At 34.2% G+C, this 17,755-nt stretch overlaps 2 protein-coding genes across 6 annotated transcripts in view; one reads left to right on the top strand and one right to left on the bottom strand.

Annotated features, from left to right (window-relative positions):
- Positions 1-302: 302 nt before the first annotated feature.
- Positions 303-3,452, bottom strand: LOC123870715 (mitochondrial fission process protein 1). The gene is made up of 4 exons (XM_045914094.1): positions 3,036-3,452; positions 2,533-2,660; positions 2,003-2,100; positions 303-1,404 (listed from the first exon to the last, which is right to left on the bottom strand). Exons 1-4 carry the CDS (start codon positions 3,085-3,087, stop codon positions 1,227-1,229), a joined length of 456 nt encoding a protein of 151 aa, XP_045770050.1. The 5' UTR covers positions 3,088-3,452; the 3' UTR covers positions 303-1,226.
- Positions 2,574-17,755, top strand: part of LOC123870713 (prestin) — a 32,782-nt gene continuing 17,600 nt past the window's right edge. Inside the window, exons 1-2 of one of the 5 annotated variants that reach the window (XM_045914091.1) lie at positions 4,583-4,768; positions 16,770-16,910. In XM_045914091.1, the coding sequence (XP_045770047.1) occupies positions 16,852-16,910 (59 nt within the window). In that variant the 5' untranslated portion in view covers positions 4,583-4,768; positions 16,770-16,851. Of the gene's footprint in view, positions 2,710-4,582; positions 4,769-12,383; positions 12,604-16,685; positions 16,911-17,755 lie in introns of those variants that run through there. The other 4 variants (XM_045914090.1, XM_045914088.1, XM_045914092.1 and 1 more) reach the window with 4 other exon arrangements.

Raw genomic sequence — 17,755 nt, 5'->3', positions numbered from 1 at the left:
GTGGTAAGTGATGAAGAAGCCCAAGACGGTAGCGGGCTACCCTAAACCTAACCTGGAAGGAGTATGGCAGTTTTTGTCAAACCCGTACCCCTTTGATTTCTACACGGCATCGTACCGGAACGCTAAATCGCTTGGCGGCACGGCTTTGCCGGTAGGTTAGTAACTAGCCACGGCCGAAGCCTCCCTCTAGATCAGCCAGCAAATGATATTACAAATTGTCCTTGCCGGAATCGAACCCGTAACCTCTCACTCATAAAACCACACCAGTGGTGTCAAAAGAAAATGGAAAAAAAACCACTAGATTTTTATCAACAATATTTTAATAAACAGTAGACATAGGCACATATTTATGGCCTTAACAAAAATAAGTATCACATATCAATTAGAATATTCAATATTTAAATGATCATACAATTTTCGCAATTAAATTGCAAAGCATTTGATGCCTATTTGCATAGAATAAAGTTTTACCAAGCGTCGATTTTTCAATCACCAAATATTTTGTGAAAGTATGTTATGTTTTGTAAATTTTCTGAAGAATGAATTAATGAAATATGTTTTTGCCCTATGGATATTATGTATGCAAAAACTGATTTCTAAGTTTGGCGATTGAAAAATCGGTCCATATTAGAATCAGCCCATATTATGTCTACAAAACAAGTAGTAATTCTATAAAAAGCCAGTATTTTCAATTTAAACTAACAGATGGTATTATATTGCTACTTAATTCGGCGAGAATTTTCTACATGGCGTAACTTAATCGATCTACGTTGAGCTATATCATATTAAATCTTTAAACTAATGTCTTTTATCATTTTAAACATTTTTACACTATTTTCTCACAAAATTACTATATTATATCACAAAAATTTATAATTTTCCTAAAAATAATATGGCATAGGTATACATAATTTTCACACTGTAGATTGGTGTCCTACAATACGAGACATTTGACTCACACTTATTATTCTGTTGTAATTTCTAAACTAAAAACCGACAGGACTAAATCTAAAGCTATCCTTTTCCACAGGGAGCATTATGAAAAAGATAGCAATATATTTTAGTTATGTTTACTTTAGAGATTATGTCAGAATCACTCAGTCACATTTTCGTGTAAATTGTATCAAAATACATTGCTAAAAAAAAACAGGAAATGACTGAGATGAAATGAGTTTTTTGTCTTTGTCATTTGTATGGGATTATGTAACAGAGAGAGCCCTGCATCGTTACATATGGTACCACCTCCTATAAGTGACGTCCATGAGAAGAGAGACTCCCTTGTCTATGGGGTATACAATGATGGGTATGGAAGCCAGGCCGACCGCTACTGCTGCCACTTTCCTTGGGGCATGGGTTATCTTTGGTACATTCTTCTCTAGATACCTTTGGGTGTAATGACATATTCTGAAAAAAAAAAGATAAATTTCATGAATTAGTTTCTCCTCCAAAAATACCACCATAGACAAACATTTATAAACTTACATATTTTTTTTTTTTATTAGATGTTGCCAGGGTATTCATCCACATGAATTTAGGTCTTTAAAAATCCTGTGGGAACTCTTTGATTTTTCGGGATTCAATGTGGCCCATTCTGTCCCCGGGATGTAAGTTAACACTGTACTTTTCATCAAAATCGGATAAACAAATTGGCCATGAAAAGCCTAACTAGCTTGTTATTTTTTGTAGTTTTTTCTTCGGCAAGTGAAATTGCTATTATACTTTAGTAGGCAACTACTTCAGGCATTAATTTGGGTTATCAAACTATGTTATGTTACTGCTGAACTCGAAGTGTTGAAGCTTAGTCATGACAAATTCAATATGGAGGATATAATACACAAAAATTCGAGGAAGGAAATTAATCTACTCATAGTAGTATAACTCTGTATTGCTGAATAGGCATGCATTTGACAGCAATCACACCAAATGGTAGGTGATGATGCAGCCTGAGGTGGAGAGCGCCTGCCTAATCACACTTCTTTTGGAGATTTTTAAAGTAGCCTACCTGTTTATAACTAGACCTGGTATTGCCACTGAAGCCAACGTCTGCCAAATTAGTGCATCACCGGTTTCCACAAAAACTTTCTTTGGTCCACCACCTTTCTGCAAATTAATATTTTATAATGATGGATGATATTTAAAAAAAAAGGAAAAAAAATAAGTGCAGCTGCGCCTGGTGGCAAAAAAGTGTAATACCATAACTAATAATCTGCTTTGAAATTATAATAAATAAAACTGCATCAAAATCAGTCCAGTAGTTTGACTGTAAACAGTGCCAGCTTTATCTATGGTGCAAGACGTGAGACTCAAATTTTTCAAACACTATCTACTTTACTCTCTGGGTAAACTCAACTCAAATGCAAATCATTTATTCAAATTGGGTATAATACATGTTTTGATTGAATTACTGTGGAATTCGTAAGTTAATGATGATTAATTACGTAAACTTAAAACTAAAGCTACAAGAGTTCCAAACGCACCCTGGTCTGAGAAGAAGCCCACAGCAAACTCAGCTGGGTATAAAGATTTTCTTACCCTAAACATCTTCCAACTCTTGTCCACAGTGTCTGCCAGGACGTACGCGAAGGCCACACCGTACGTGGCTCTCACCAGCTTGACCGGCACCACCGGACGGAAGGACTCGCCCACCTCGTTGGAGTAACCTGCAACCATGGATCTTTTCAGTGATCACTATATTATTAGGGATGAAGGGTGAGTGACATTTATCTTTGGGAAAATTTCAGCATTATAAGAAACTGGCTGATGCCTGCAACTTTGTCCACATTAATACAAATAGGTTTTTACAAATCACATGAGAATTTTCTGTGATTATGTATGGGTTTGTTTGTTGGTTTGTCCTTGAATCACCTCACAACAGAGCAATGATTTTTTCATGTAGTTAGAGACCTGCAGATGACATAGGCTACTTATTTTAGTTCCCACGGGATTTTAAACCGAAATCAACAATATTATAATAGGGTACAAAGTTGCGGACATCAGTTAGTACGGTACTAACTAAAAATATATATTGTTCTTACCAATAAATCGTACCCAGGTGTCGCGAAATAAATCCTTTTCACGTTCAGCCATCGTGATGAAATTTAATTACTCAATTGATAAGATTCGTACACTCTAGAAGTCTAGATGATTCAGCTTCCAGCACACACAGTTAACCTACATAAGCACTAAATTAGGGCTAGATTATTAACCGAAAACTTTCTTATCTAGGGAATGGTTAGGTAACACCCAAAGTCAACATTTGGATCTTCGAGTAGGAGCCAAGGTAGGAGCTAAGTTTTTATAACATGACTCACGGCACGGCAGAGCAGTAATTGAACAAAATTTAACACTGATCAGTGTAATTTGTTTAAATTTTAATTTACATTATAATAGTTTGCAATAAAATTAAAAATCTCGCGCTCAATTTTAATTTTTTAATGATGTGTCATGTGACATTACTATGACATTGACATTTAAAAAAAGTTTGAGTTTGACATAAAGGATGGCTGAAATGTTGCTATGCTTTCAAAATTACTACCAAAATAGGTATAACATTTACTAAATGATGTTTATGACTGTGTCCATGATGACTTAGATTTTTGATATCTTGTGGAAACAATATAATTTTCCAGAACAAAAAGTTATCTTTGTCCATTTTCGGGATACAAGCTATCTCTGTATTTGTCAAAATTGATTAAATGGGTGGACCATACAAAGTTAACTAATAAACAGACATAAAAAAGAGCTACAGAAATACGGAAAGACACACTTTTAAATCTATAACATTAGTAGATATGGAATATGGATATGGTTTAATGTACAGTGAATACCATTTATGTATTAAATTTTATTTTATTTATTTATTTATTTCATTGCTGTCATGTACTAATGACTATATAACTTAAAGCTAAATAAGTATAGTTACATGACGCCCTATGGCATCGCAATTTACAATAATATATTAATTTCATCACATCACATCCCACTATAATATAATAAAAGGGAAAGTTTGTATGTGTGTGTGTGTGTGTATGTTTGTTACTCCTTCACGCAAAAACTACTGGACGGATTGGGCTGAAATTTAGAATGGAGATAGATTATACCCTGTATTAGCACATAGGCTACTTTTTATCCCGGAAAATCAAAGAGTTTCCGAGGGAATTCCAAAAAACCTACATTCACGCGAACGAAGTCGCGGGTATCAGCTAGTTTATTATACACACAATTATAATCATTGTAAGTTAAGATTAATTTTAATGTTACACTATTATTAAATTAAATTATTAAATTAGTAACGCTAAATAAATTAAATAAATAGTTTCTATTTGTAGGTATGTCATATAGTGAGTAATAAGTATGTCAAATTAAAACTAAGTTTACAGATTCAAGATCAAACAGTTACATAGTTTATCGAATTCTAATGTATGTAGACAACATTGCATGTGTATATTATCAAATGGGTCTCAATTTGAATAGAAGCTCTTTTTCAGTGTTATGGTAGAATTAGCTCATGGCAGAAATTTTTACAAGGTCTGTCAGTGTCACAATCAGCTGTTTAATTCATTCAACCTTCAATGACTTGTTTTAATCTTCAGTGTACTTTAACAAGTTGTGATAGTGATGTGTTTAGGTTATGTTTTTAATATTATTCCACTTGGTTGAAATGTTATTAATTGTGGAAAATAAAGTTATTATTACGTGAAAATTGTACATTAGAAGGAATTTGGACAGTTGAAAGTGCTCGGAAAGTAAAACATGTGAAATTCCCTTTGTAAGTTGCGCAAATAGGCAATGTTTATATAAGTATAAAATATAACCTTTGACGAAATACTTTCAAAGAATACACACAATAATATATTTTACTATAAATAGCCTTGTAAATATATGTAATAAGCCTTACCTACATAAAACTATTATAATCATTGTTTGGCTCATTTTAGTGTGGTGCGTACGTAAGATATCGATATTCAGAAGCCTGTATATTTTTAAAACTTGCGAAAATAATTTTCCTGCGATAAATAATTCACGTCGTTATTCGTACAAGGTTGTTGATTGAGGTACAGACTTGACTTACTTTATATAACTACATTTATTATATTTATTTTTTAACACAAATTAATTAGCATTTCTTCTTATTAATTTATCTACTTACCTAAAGATATACTTACCTACTTATAAGTCAAAATATTTTTAAAATACGTAGGTAAATCTTTATTTAATTTAAAAAAAAGAATATTAGCCATGTTCCCCTCCAACTGAGCATTTAAGCCTTGTGCTAGACGGTGGTATCCATGATGGATTTTCCTCACGACAAAAAAAAAGGAGTAGGCACGATAAATAATAGGTTAAACTGGCGACCTTTCAGATTTCAGTTCACTCCATTGATCTATTGAGGCTCTCTATTATTATTATACTAATGAGAGCCTCATTTATGTTATTACTAGAGGATGCCCGCGGCTTCGCCCGCCTGGATTTCGGTTTTTTAAATCCCGCAGGAACTCTTGTACCAAATTTCATACAAATCGGTTAAGTGGGATGGGTCTTTAGGAATCCCGCGGGAACTCGTTGATTTTCCGGGATAAAAAGTAGCCTATGTCCTTACCCGGGATGTAGCCCATATCCGTGCCAAATTTCATCAAAATCGGTTCAGCGGTCGGGCCGTGAAAACGTAGCAGACAGACAGACAGACACACTTTCGCATTTATAATATTAGTATGGATTATACTATATACCTACGTGTTATTTATTACGAGGTTATTAAACTCATGCAAGTAATTTATACACAGGTGGAGGTACTGACTATGAATTTTAGTAAATACTCAAGATAATATGACACGAAATGCAAAAACGCATTTACATAATGTTATTAAATTATTCAGTGTGTTTTTTATCTATAATATAATACCTGCTATTTACTTACTTTATACACCCACTTACCAAATAAAATGTATAAAAACAAAATTCGCAAGCAGTCAATAAAAGTGAAAACTGAAAATTGTAAAATACCTATTTTCTTTTTTGATTTTTAAATTAATCGTAGGTACCTAGGTATTTACTTATTAGTTATTACTTACTTGATTTTATAAATTTTTTCTCGTCTCGTCCGGGTGTGTTTACGTAGTTGAAAATTACGTTTAGTTTTTTATTTTTCCGTTCTACATAGACCGTATGTTCTCCAATTTTTCAGCGATATACGACAGCTAGTGTTGTTCTTTTACTAATTACCTACCTACTTATTAAGTTAAAAATTGATATCGATAAAACTTGACTCTTTTCAATTTGGTTATCTACTTTACTAAAGTACCTACCTAATTTAGGTTTTAAAAGTTACCAATGCAAGTGTTTTGTAAATGATAAATTTATTCTGAAATTACATTTAATTCGTTTAACCTTGTTTCATTTACTTTTATCTTTAGAAACATAAATATTCTTTTATTTTATTACAGACTTGAATTTTTATAAAGATTAGTCGTTATTTAGAAAATCCTTTAAGTATAGTACCTACCAGATTAGGTAAGTAGTTCCACTTCTACAAAAATCCTTAATTTTTAAAGAAAAACTAGACTTTAGTTCCTTGAGAGATTTTTTGTGAGTGACTCAGATTTTTTCGGAAGGAAGTAGCGTTCCTAGGTCACTTCCGCTGATATTGGCAGCCAAATAGATCAGCTGTTTTGAAAACAGCGTTGCCAAGTTTTTTTTTTTCAGGTAAAGCTTTTTAGTAATTTTTTTTTAAAGTAAAAATGTGAGATTCTTTCGTCGAAAGCGGCATATACTCGTGCCTACTAAAAATCGCCAAAAAACCGCCAAAATCGGAACGTCTGGCAACACTGTTCAAAGCCATGATCGTGCACCAAGATGGACTTACCAAATTACTAGTACTTTGTGAATAATTTAGCTCGTTTCGTCATGATTGGTTCTCAAAATCCCTATTATCAAGGGTATTTTACTTACTGTTTGTAGAGATGGGCATAGTTTTCTTTTTAACCGACTTCAAAAAAGGAGGAGGTTCTCAATTCGTCGGAATCTTTTTTTTTTAACGACATACAATTCCATGACAACATTACGACATTACACACTAAGATTCTTGAGTTACGACTTACGACCTCGAGTAAATAAAGAAATAAACTCAGTATTTTCCTTATAGGTTTCGGCTAATTGTTTAGTGTCAAGGATAAGCTAGTATTATAAATTTTCATGGACATTACAATTGCACGTCTCTGTACCTACACATTTTTTTCAGTCTACAAAAAAGTACTTCCTTCTTTCTTTGAAGTTACGACCCATTTTTTTTTTGCGGTGGAACTCTCTTAAATCTGAACTGATTAAAAAATGTTTTACTACACTTACAACAAGTAAAATAGACGCAAACTAGTTTACGACTTTTCACATAATAGTTTCTTGTCGTATCTTATCAGACAGGTCATTCCCGTTTGACCTAATAAAATAGTAATATGTATGCATGTGTTGAGCGTAGCCATTGGAAAGTTTAAGGTCGTTTAAGTAAGCACTTACAGTATTAAGTAAGAACACTATGATGGGAGAAAATAGCGCTTAAATAAATAAAAGCGTGAGCGTAGCGAGCACAAAATATTTTCGTATTTGTTGTTTTCTATTACAAAAACTTGAGTGTATTTTTAGCTGTGGCTTACGGACATTTTCCTGACAATTTACCTACGTATCTCCGAAAAGTTAGAGGTCCGAGACCCGCCCGAGTAGGAGGTCGAAATCTTAACAGAAATAGACATTTTTTTTTATCACAGTGTAGATAACTAGGTAATCGAAAAAGGGATTAACCTTTCGTCTATGCATCTCGAAACTGGAGCTATCATTATCAGCAACATTTCATGATATTATCAAGTCGCAACATACGAGTATGATTTCTTATCGAACGTCAACCGACAGTGATCACGCATCCTGCACGCTCTATCTCGTAATAACATAGATAATTTTATGGTTACTGAGGGAGGTTGTTGGGGCAAAGTCTGAGATTTACCTAATCTAAAGAAGAAAGCTAAGAGTTACTCAACGGGTGTTCCTCTACATGATCAAATTAGAAATGTAGAGATCCGTAGAAGAACCAGAGTAACCAACGGGTTGCAAAGCTGAAACGGCAAAGGTCTTGACATTCGTAGAACCGGTAGACGTTGGGGTCTAAAGGTGCCCACGCACTTGAACTGCACTGCAGCGGAACTGCGCGTCGAGTCAGCGCCCCGCACGATATTCTCTCCAACCGCGCCGTGCGGCAGTGACGTACGCGCGTCGCAGTGCAGTTCGAGTGCGTGGGCACCTTAAACACGGTCCTTAAAGGTGCTGGAATAGCGGGCTCGCATAAAAAGTGCAGCATTTGCAAACCTCCCAATCGGCACATGGTCAGACGACATCAGCAGGGAGCCGCTGGATCCGGCCTAAAGTTAACAGGGCTCTCTCTGTCACTCGTTTCATACAATCGTAGTTCCAATTTCATTTGAATATTAAGCAACCAAAGGAAGAAATTTTGCAGACATATTCTAGAAACTAATATCTGTGTCTGTGGTGTTTTAGATTTTTCTAAAAATATGTAGTTTTAAAATTACAGGGGCTTAAAGATTTGTATGAAATTTTTTAAGACCGCGTAACTTTGAAACCCAATATTTTAACAGAAATCTGGTAAACCACAGACATAGATATTAGTAATATGTCATATTTCATGGACTTTGGTTGCTTAATATTCAAATGAAATTGGAACTACGATTGTATGAAACGAGTGACGGAGAGAGCCCTCTTAATAAATAATGTGTAGCTGGATCTAGGCGGTCAAAACCACGGCGTGTGGAATCCCTCCCTAGAAGAGACCTATATCCAATAGTAGGCGTTTATCGGTTGCCGATGATGTAAGAGACGCACTATATGCCCATACGACCTTGTTACCTCGACAATGGAATTATGATATGATTGAAAAACCTTACTCCAGAAGGTCTAAAGCGCCGAGAAAATCAATTCGAATCACGTCGCTTACGCGTTTCTCCGAGAGGATTTCTGCTATTTGTTTATCTTTTAAGCAAAGTAAGGAAAACTAAAGTATGTACTTACTTTGTGATGAAAATGATTTCGTTATAAGATTATGTGCATAAGCTATTATCAACGTTGATCTCCAAGATGTCTTTAACACTTCAGTGTCTATTTGTCAGTATTATCGTCCAGTCTTGTTTGAGTGATATCTCAAGTATTTTGTGTTGCAATTTACTTTAACAATTCTGTTTGTAGTTTGCACTTATTATTATATTACTCGAAACGTTGGATGGTAATGATTTGTTCGGATACATTCATTTTGTATTAATGGCTTATATGTATAAAATTTTAATATTTTACTGCATTATTCAAATTAAATACTTAACGAATAACACTAATTCACTTATTAAATTAGCAATCACTTAATTCATTTTCACGTTTTCCGTTTTCATCTTCATCATCATCATTATCAACCGATAGATGCCCACTGCTGGACATAGTTCTTTTGTAAGGACTGAATTAGGTAAAACTAGCTGAATTAGGTAAATGGTAAATAAATCGGTTTTCACATTTGAACGTTGTACAATTGTTGTTGTCATTTGCGTAAAATTATCCCTGTTTTGAAAAAATCCTGTAATTTTAACCACTGCATCTGTGTGTTATGTTTAAAAATCTGTTTAACTGTTTAACGGTGACAAACAGATAGATGCTAGTTGCCAAGGTTAATACTTTTAATTGATGATAAGGTTCGCACTTGACCTTCATCTCAAACTCATGGTCAAGTCTCAAGTCATAGTAGGTACCTAATTAGTAAGTTATGATGCGTTAATGATAAGATAAAATTAATCTTAACCATTTTTAGGGTTCCGTATAAAAATGGTAAAAGCTGCCCCCTAAGGTTCGCCCTTCGTCTCATCGCAGCTGCTTATTTTAGCAAAGACTTTCGTGTACCTAGTACGAGAGTGAACTAGAGTGAGGAAACTTTCGGTTTTGACCCTGAATCGACATCTGTCAAATATCAGGCTAGGAGTGACGTGAAATATTCCTCAGACACCCTAAACTTTTAAACTTTAAGGGCCTGGGACAGGGGGTTGCCACGATACTGAGGCTGAGATCTTTAGAGTGCATTTTGACTTTACTCAGACTTAAGACACTGTAAACGAAACAGCGTTATATCGCTGGCATAAATCTGTCTCGATTTAACTGAAACTTAACTCTAAACAAATTTTGTTCAATGAATTTAACTAAATAGGGCTGATGCGAGTTAATCGTACGTACGACTAGCATGCAGTGTGAGGGCTAGTTGAAAGATCGGGATCGTTCCTGTCTTTTCGCACGACCGAATTTCGTACGAAAACGAATGCAAAATGAGCGCGGCCAACTATTTTACATTTCCCTCAAAGATACGGAACTCATTAAGCGTGAGTCTGATTCGCACTTGGCCGGTTTTATTTTTTCTTACGCAAATAAAGAGTTCTTCCTATTTTATTTGCGATACCATACCTACATGTCTCGTCGATGTTTGTTTAAATAATTCTATGTTTTCTTAAACGGTTTTTGCACTTAGGCACTCATTTCTCGGTAATGTTACAAAGCCTTTATTCTTAACTTACTTAAGTAGTTGGTCTTGAATCCTTGTGATCGACAGCCGTGTACTTGGTAATACTTGTGTACTTAATATTTTATCCTTATTTCCATGACTGAATCAGTGTTTTGGATTTTTCCGTATATTTTCAGTGACGTGTGATCTATTCAAAAAGTGCTTTGAAGTTAGTGTGTTTTAGATTTTGGGTGAATTTCTGCTAATTACGATGACAGTGTTAAAGTTAATGTGATTTAGTTTTTTAATGATTTCTTTAGATAGTATATGTTTTACGCGTGGCAAAATGTAGGGAAAAGGTAGGGATGTGGAAAAATGTAAATTTACGTAGGCTCAGATCTATAGTTTATCTATATTTATTTAGTATCTTTAACTGAAACTTTTAAGTCTGAAAAAAGTCAAAGTTCGCTCTATAGATCTCAAGACTGCATCATCACTTACCACCAAGTGAGATCGCAGTTAAAGGCTAACTTGTATTGGAATAAAAATATACTGAATTACAGCCTACTTCACGGGCTTCTAACCCGATACTGGACGACCGGCAGGTTTTCAAAAATTAATCCTATTTAAAGTTAGCACTTAAATAACTCAAAAAAAAAAACCAACTAGTAAATCTTATGTAACTTTGTACACTGTTTAAGGATATTTGTCTTGCAAGATTATGCAAGATTTCCTTAAATAGGATTATAGTCTTAACTGTGTTAACAATAAAATTCTATTATTGTGAGCGCTACCAGCAATTTCAGGATCGGGATAAATATTTTAGTTGTGACTAAGATAAAATACCTATGCGATAATATTATTGTCTTGAAAATTCTTTGTAAAACCTAAAGCAGAGGTGCGACAAAAAGTGAGACCAAAATGTCGGTGTAGTAATAATAATAATTTTATTGAACTTATACATACATTGAATTACATGCACAGCAAGATTGAAATTCTTACCTTCTGCACTAAGAAATACCTGTATTGCAGAAGGTAGGCATACAAGTTTAAAGTTTTCTTTTTTCTTAATTTTATAAATATATAACTTAAACTAATATTAAAACTTAACTGGGCTAAAATTGTGGATGAGTGTGTGTGTAGTGCGCGCTAAAACAAAGAATGTCCAATTTAAAGTTGCAGTATGGCGGTTTTGCGCAGGTCATTGGATTAAACCATTGATTTTAGAAGAGAAACACACAAGGTAAGCTGAGATCTGTTCTTTGCGAAGTCATACGCTTCGTGCTTAGATTGGACTACTTGTTACACTATCGCATACGTATTTTTGCAAAGTGAGTTTAAATATGTCTATCGATTTGTTTGTCTGTTTGTTACCTATTCAGGTTTTAATTGAACTGTGTGGAGTTTACACAGAGTAGGTAATATTTTGCACCTAGGATACGTTTCCTTTTTCTCAACGCATCGCCACTGACTATTGCGTCTCTCAGAATGAGATAGATTAGGTTATAGTCCACCGCGGTGGAAAAAAAGTAGGTATTGAGATTTTTGAAAATCTTTGAATGTAGTTCTTATTTTCTCTGTAATCGAATACATTATTCTTAATACTTAGGTATAGTTCTATATCTTATCTGTAGTTTTCGTCTCACTGACTGTTCCCAAAAAAAAAAACTACTGCCTCCTGTAAGGTGTACAGTAGCCTAACAATAACAAGTCTTCTAGGTAAACGTGTCCCATCTTAGGCTGCATCATCACTTTCCATGAGGTGTGATTGTGGTCAAGCGCTTGCCTAAAATAAAAATAAGTACCAATGTCGTTCGTCTGCTTTAGGCCTGACAACGGACACTGTAGCTGTTGTGTAAAGAATAACATCATGTAGTGTAAACTTTAAACCTTTATAAAACTCGGAAAACTTTCTTATAGGAAACATAGTCGTAACACGGACGCCGGATTGTGGTCATATAATGGACTTTATTCGAGAAATCACAGTTAAAATTACTCTAAATTAACCGACGTCCATCGTCTTAGATCACACAACAGTTAACGGTTAGAAGAAGCTTGGCGGATTTCCGTGATAATATGTAAGGAATATACCTAATATACTTAACTATGATTATTTTGCAATAATAACCACTCGAAAATGTACCAATGTAACATTAAATTGGTCGTAAAATATTCCTGAAAGCCTATTACGTCTCTCAGGCTGAGATCTATAGAGCGCACTTTGACTTTGCTCATACTTAAGACACTGTTAAAACGAGACAGCGTTATACCGCTGGCATAAATCTGTCTCGTTTTAACTGAAACTTAAGTCTAAGCAAAGTCAAAGTGGGCTCTATTGATTTCAGCCTCAGTGGACTTGTTACGGCCGTCTCTCCGTCATTCTCTACATACAAACGTAGTTTGGCTCTTATTTGAATACTAACGAATCAAACTCAATTAAATTTTGTAGATACGCTCTAGGAACTAATATTTATGTCTGAGGTTTTCTAGATTTACCTTGAAATATTAATAGAGGGTTATAATAATAAATAGAGAGTTTGACATTTATTTGCGTAGAGTAGAACTGCACATGTCCACTGAGTTACGCAATTACGGCTCCTTAAGAAGAGTACCTATATTCGGAGCGTCTTCCAAAAAAAACTTTGGATTTTTATTCAAATAATAACCGATCAAAGTCAATGATAGACGCTCTGAAATTGATATCTGTCTGCAGTTCGTACGTTAGATTTCCTCAAAAATATGTACTTTAGTTTTAAGTGTAGTACATTTCAATATGTACTTGAGCTCAGAGATTAGCATGTAAATTTTTGAGCTCTTATAACTTTGAAACTACATACCTACTTGAAAAAAGCAACAAATACCTGATTCTTATCATTTAATGACTGTACGTCTTTGTTATTTTTGTTCAATGACATTATGCATTGCTTTGTCTGCGCAAAGTCTGCACATTAAAAGTGCATATGCCAATTTATCATTTATTTATTATTATTGTTAAACTAGCTGACGCCCGCGACTTCGTCCGCGTGGATTTAGGTTTTTCGAAATCCCGTGGAAACTCTTTGGTTTTCCGGGATAAAAAGTAGCCTATGTGCTAATCCAGGATAATTTAATATGAACTTTATACCATAGCAATAAAGCTCAAATTGACTACGTTTTAGTTAGAAATCATTTGTATGGGAAAAAGAAAAGGGCTATTTTTAGGGTTTTTCCAGCAATAATTCTAATTTTTCTCGCCGTAAAAACCATCCTTGAACTTCAACGAACATTTTAAAAAAAGATTTGGCCAAATTGGTCCAGGCGTTGTTGAGTTATGCGCTTACCAACACATTTTGCGATTCATTTTTATATTATAGAAGATATGCAATTTCATATTTTATTTAGGGCAACCACGATAGTGTGTTTATCACGTAAATGTCATGAGTAGGTTATTACCACATCATTAGGTTCTTGAAGTGATTATTGTCGGCTACATTTTGAATGAACAAAATCAATATGGCGGACGTTGCACCCGCTGCAAAAAGTGGGGGTCTCAATTTTTTTTATTGCTATCGTATCGAGTGGGATGTCAAATGAAAGAGGAGAAAATGTTGAGTTCATAAACATAAATACTATACTACAACAAAAAAATATACCAAGCGACACAAAAATAATTTTAACTGGGACTTTAACTCGGACCTCTAACTTTTCGGATTTATGTGCGTTTTAACCAATTAAATATCACTTGCTTTAACAGTGAAGGAAAATATCGTGAGGAAAACTGCAAGCCTGAAAATTCTCCATAAAGATCTCAAAGATGTGTGAAGTCTGCCAATCCGCACTTGGCCAGCGTGGTAGACTATGACTTCTCATTCTAAGAGGAGGCCCGTGCTCAGTAGTGAGCCGGTGATGGGTTGATAATGATCATGATGAATATGAATGAACATATTTTTTAACAGTTATTGTAATAAAGTAAAGTAAAAGTAAAATATTGTTTATTGTACACCAAGACATATAAATGTACAAATAACAAAATTTTCAAAAGAAAAATAAAACCGACTTCAAAAACCACAAGCACTAAAAAGTAAAAATTTTTTTTTGTTTCTACACGTGTAATGTGTGGAGATAATAAAAATTAAAGAAAGTGGAAGGGGTGCTAGTAAAATAAAGTAAATACACATAATGTATGTATATAAAATTAAAATAAATAATTAAAAAAATACTAAAGTAAATAAGTATTGGCGTCACTCAGAAAAGCAGGTATTATTTAAATATTTTTATCGAATTATTGGAATGTCCTCTCAAACCAACACAAAAAACATCAGGTTCAATGTGTAGAGGTTATCCGAGAGTTTTAATCTAAACAAACTAATGACAAAATAAATAATTTAATTAGAGCGTGATTGCTATCACAACATCTAATTATTCAGTTCACAATCCAAATACCGAAAATATGCGATATCGCTCCGAATCTCGGAAGGAGACTGAATTAAAACCTTCGAAACACCCGTATTTATGCAAGTTCAATCTTGTCGGCCTCCTAGTAACAGATTGTATGACATCGAATGAGCCAAATATCGATTTTATCAAACTACCTGCATTAGATAAATTAATAATTTTATATTATTTTTGACAACTCAAATCAATTTTTAAAAATAACCTTACAGTTCGGCCGTCCTGAATTTAACACGTCCTCGTGTTTCTAATCAATCTTGTCATGTCAGTCGCGGGCTTCCTTGCCCTAAGTCAAATCCAAATCATGGGCTATCCTGCCCTTCGTCAAATCATTAAAACCTACCCCTGAACTGCCGAACTCTCAGTTTTAATATCAAGTCAACAATAAATCCAAACGACTAACTTCTCATTCGATGTATACAAAATCTGAACCACTTATTGCAAATTACTTTCCAATTCACAAAAGACTAAATTATTAAAAAAAAACTAAAAATTTTAATCACCAAATCAAACTCAATAAAAATTTTAATCAAATGTGGGTTGTTTACAAAAAAATACCAAAGCGAAATTAAGACAACGTGAGACACGTCCCGCTTCTGAATTATTGGCGTCACTCAGAAAAGCAGGTATTATTTAAATATTTTTATCGAATTATTGGAATGTCCTCTCAAACCAACACAAAAAACATCAGGTTCAATGTGTAGAGGTTATCCGAGAGTTTTAATCTAAACAAACTAATGACAAAATAAATAATTTAATTAGAGCGTGATTGCTATCACAACATCTAATTATTCAGTTCACAATCCAAATACCGAAAATATGCGATATCGCTCCGAATCTCGGAAGGAGACTGAATTAAAACCTTCGAAACACCCGTATTTATGCAAGTTCAATCTTGTCGGCCTCCTAGTAACAGATTGTATGACATCGAATGAGCCAAATATCGATTTTATCAAACTACCTGCATTAGATAAATTAATAATTTTATATTATTTTTGACAACTCAAATCAATTTTTAAAAATAACCTTACATAAGAAAGGATAAAGAATAGGAATAGACGACAGATACCTACTGAAGCTGAATGGTCTCATTTTTCATTTGGAGTTGCAAGTTTGTTTTCTGCCATATTTGAGGAGTTGGTGTACAAAACGGTGTAATTACGCTTCTGATCGATTTTTTTAAAACGGTTCGTTTTTGTCCCTCTGACAAATTCTTTCCAAAGCAAAGTGCCCTAAAAGTGTGCTAAAATTGAGCCCAAAGTTCGTAATTTTGGTAACTGACACAAATCTGAGCTCATTTCCTACCAAAATGGACTGAAACTGTGAACTTAAATTATGTTCAAAGTTCGTGATTTGGATCAAAACGATACAATCACAGTAAAGTTTTTGCAGCTTTCATTCAATTTTGCTCCTTCTGTAAAACTTTATTTCGTGCAATTATACCGTTCGCCAACTACTCATTATTTCTTTTTAACCTCCGACCCAAAAAGAGGGCTGTTATAAGTTTGACGTGTGTATCTGTGTATCTGTCTGTGGCATCGTAGCTCCTAAACTAATGAACCGATTTTAATTTAGTTTTTTTTTGTGTGAAAGGTGGCTTGATCGAGAGGCTTCTTAGCTTTAATCTAAGAAAATCGGTTCAGCCGTTTAAAAGTTATCAGCTCTTTTCTAGTTACTGTAACCTTCACTTGTCGGGGGTGTTTTAAAATTTCAATTTACACTTGTTCAGAACATCACTTATATATTACCACCCAGTGACTTAAATATATTTTATACAAACATATACTTACTAGATACCTAATTATACACTTAGACTGAAGATAGATAAGCTATAACCAGTGACAATGTTGTGAATCAAGTGTACTAAAGTGAAATAAGTGAAGTGTAAAGTTAAAATGCGGACCGGTAGCGAAGACAAGGACTCTGAAAAGGAGAAATTAAATCCCAACGGATGGTGAGTAGAATGAAACCACACAAAACCAGCCAAGTGCGAGTCGGACCCGCACACTAAGAGTTCCGTATCACATCATACCTACATAGTATCTAACACTTTTATGTAGAGCACTGCAAGTTAATAACGGACGACATCATCTATACGTGATTTAGTAAATTAAATTTTTCGTGAACACATTATATTTTTTTTTTGGGTGATATAACCACAAATTCTCAGTTTTCGGATTTTTTCCTTTACTTGTGCTATAAGACCTACGATTCTAGGTCAACGGGAAGCCTACCTATATATGTTACCTATATAGGTTTTCTTGACAGACACGACAGACAACAAAGTGATCCTTTATGGGTTCCGTTTTTCCTTTTAAGGGACGGAACCCTAATATGAGTGTATAACCTACGGAGCTAGAAAGACTGGCCTAATTGATTTCACATTTATTTACCTTGACCGTGAACCAAATAAACGACCAACACTGAATGGTTGTTAATAAAATATAAAGAACAAAGACACGATACTTAGGCGCGACGCATATCTGCAGAGTGGAGCCGTGGCGAAGCATTTTTTTATGATCACAACTCAAACTTTTTAATTACGAATTAGTAAAGAGATAATCATATTATCAATATGTATATATTGCAAATTTTTACTAAGCCTTTATTTTACAAATTCTGTGTATATCTTATTTAATGCATATTATATTTATTTCAGTATAGTATTGCTGTGTACACCTATTAGGGGTTGTCACTTAGATCCGGATCTATTGTTTTTATGTTTAGACTATTTAGAGTTACAACCAGTTTTGTGTGCCTTTTTTTAATAAAATAACATAAAGAGAATTGAAGAATTGA

This window comes from Maniola jurtina, chromosome 13, assembly GCF_905333055.1.
Source record: "Maniola jurtina chromosome 13, ilManJurt1.1, whole genome shotgun sequence".
Taxonomy (NCBI): Eukaryota; Metazoa; Arthropoda; class Insecta; order Lepidoptera; family Nymphalidae; genus Maniola; species Maniola jurtina.
This window is presented reverse-complemented; position numbering and strand designations above follow the sequence as displayed.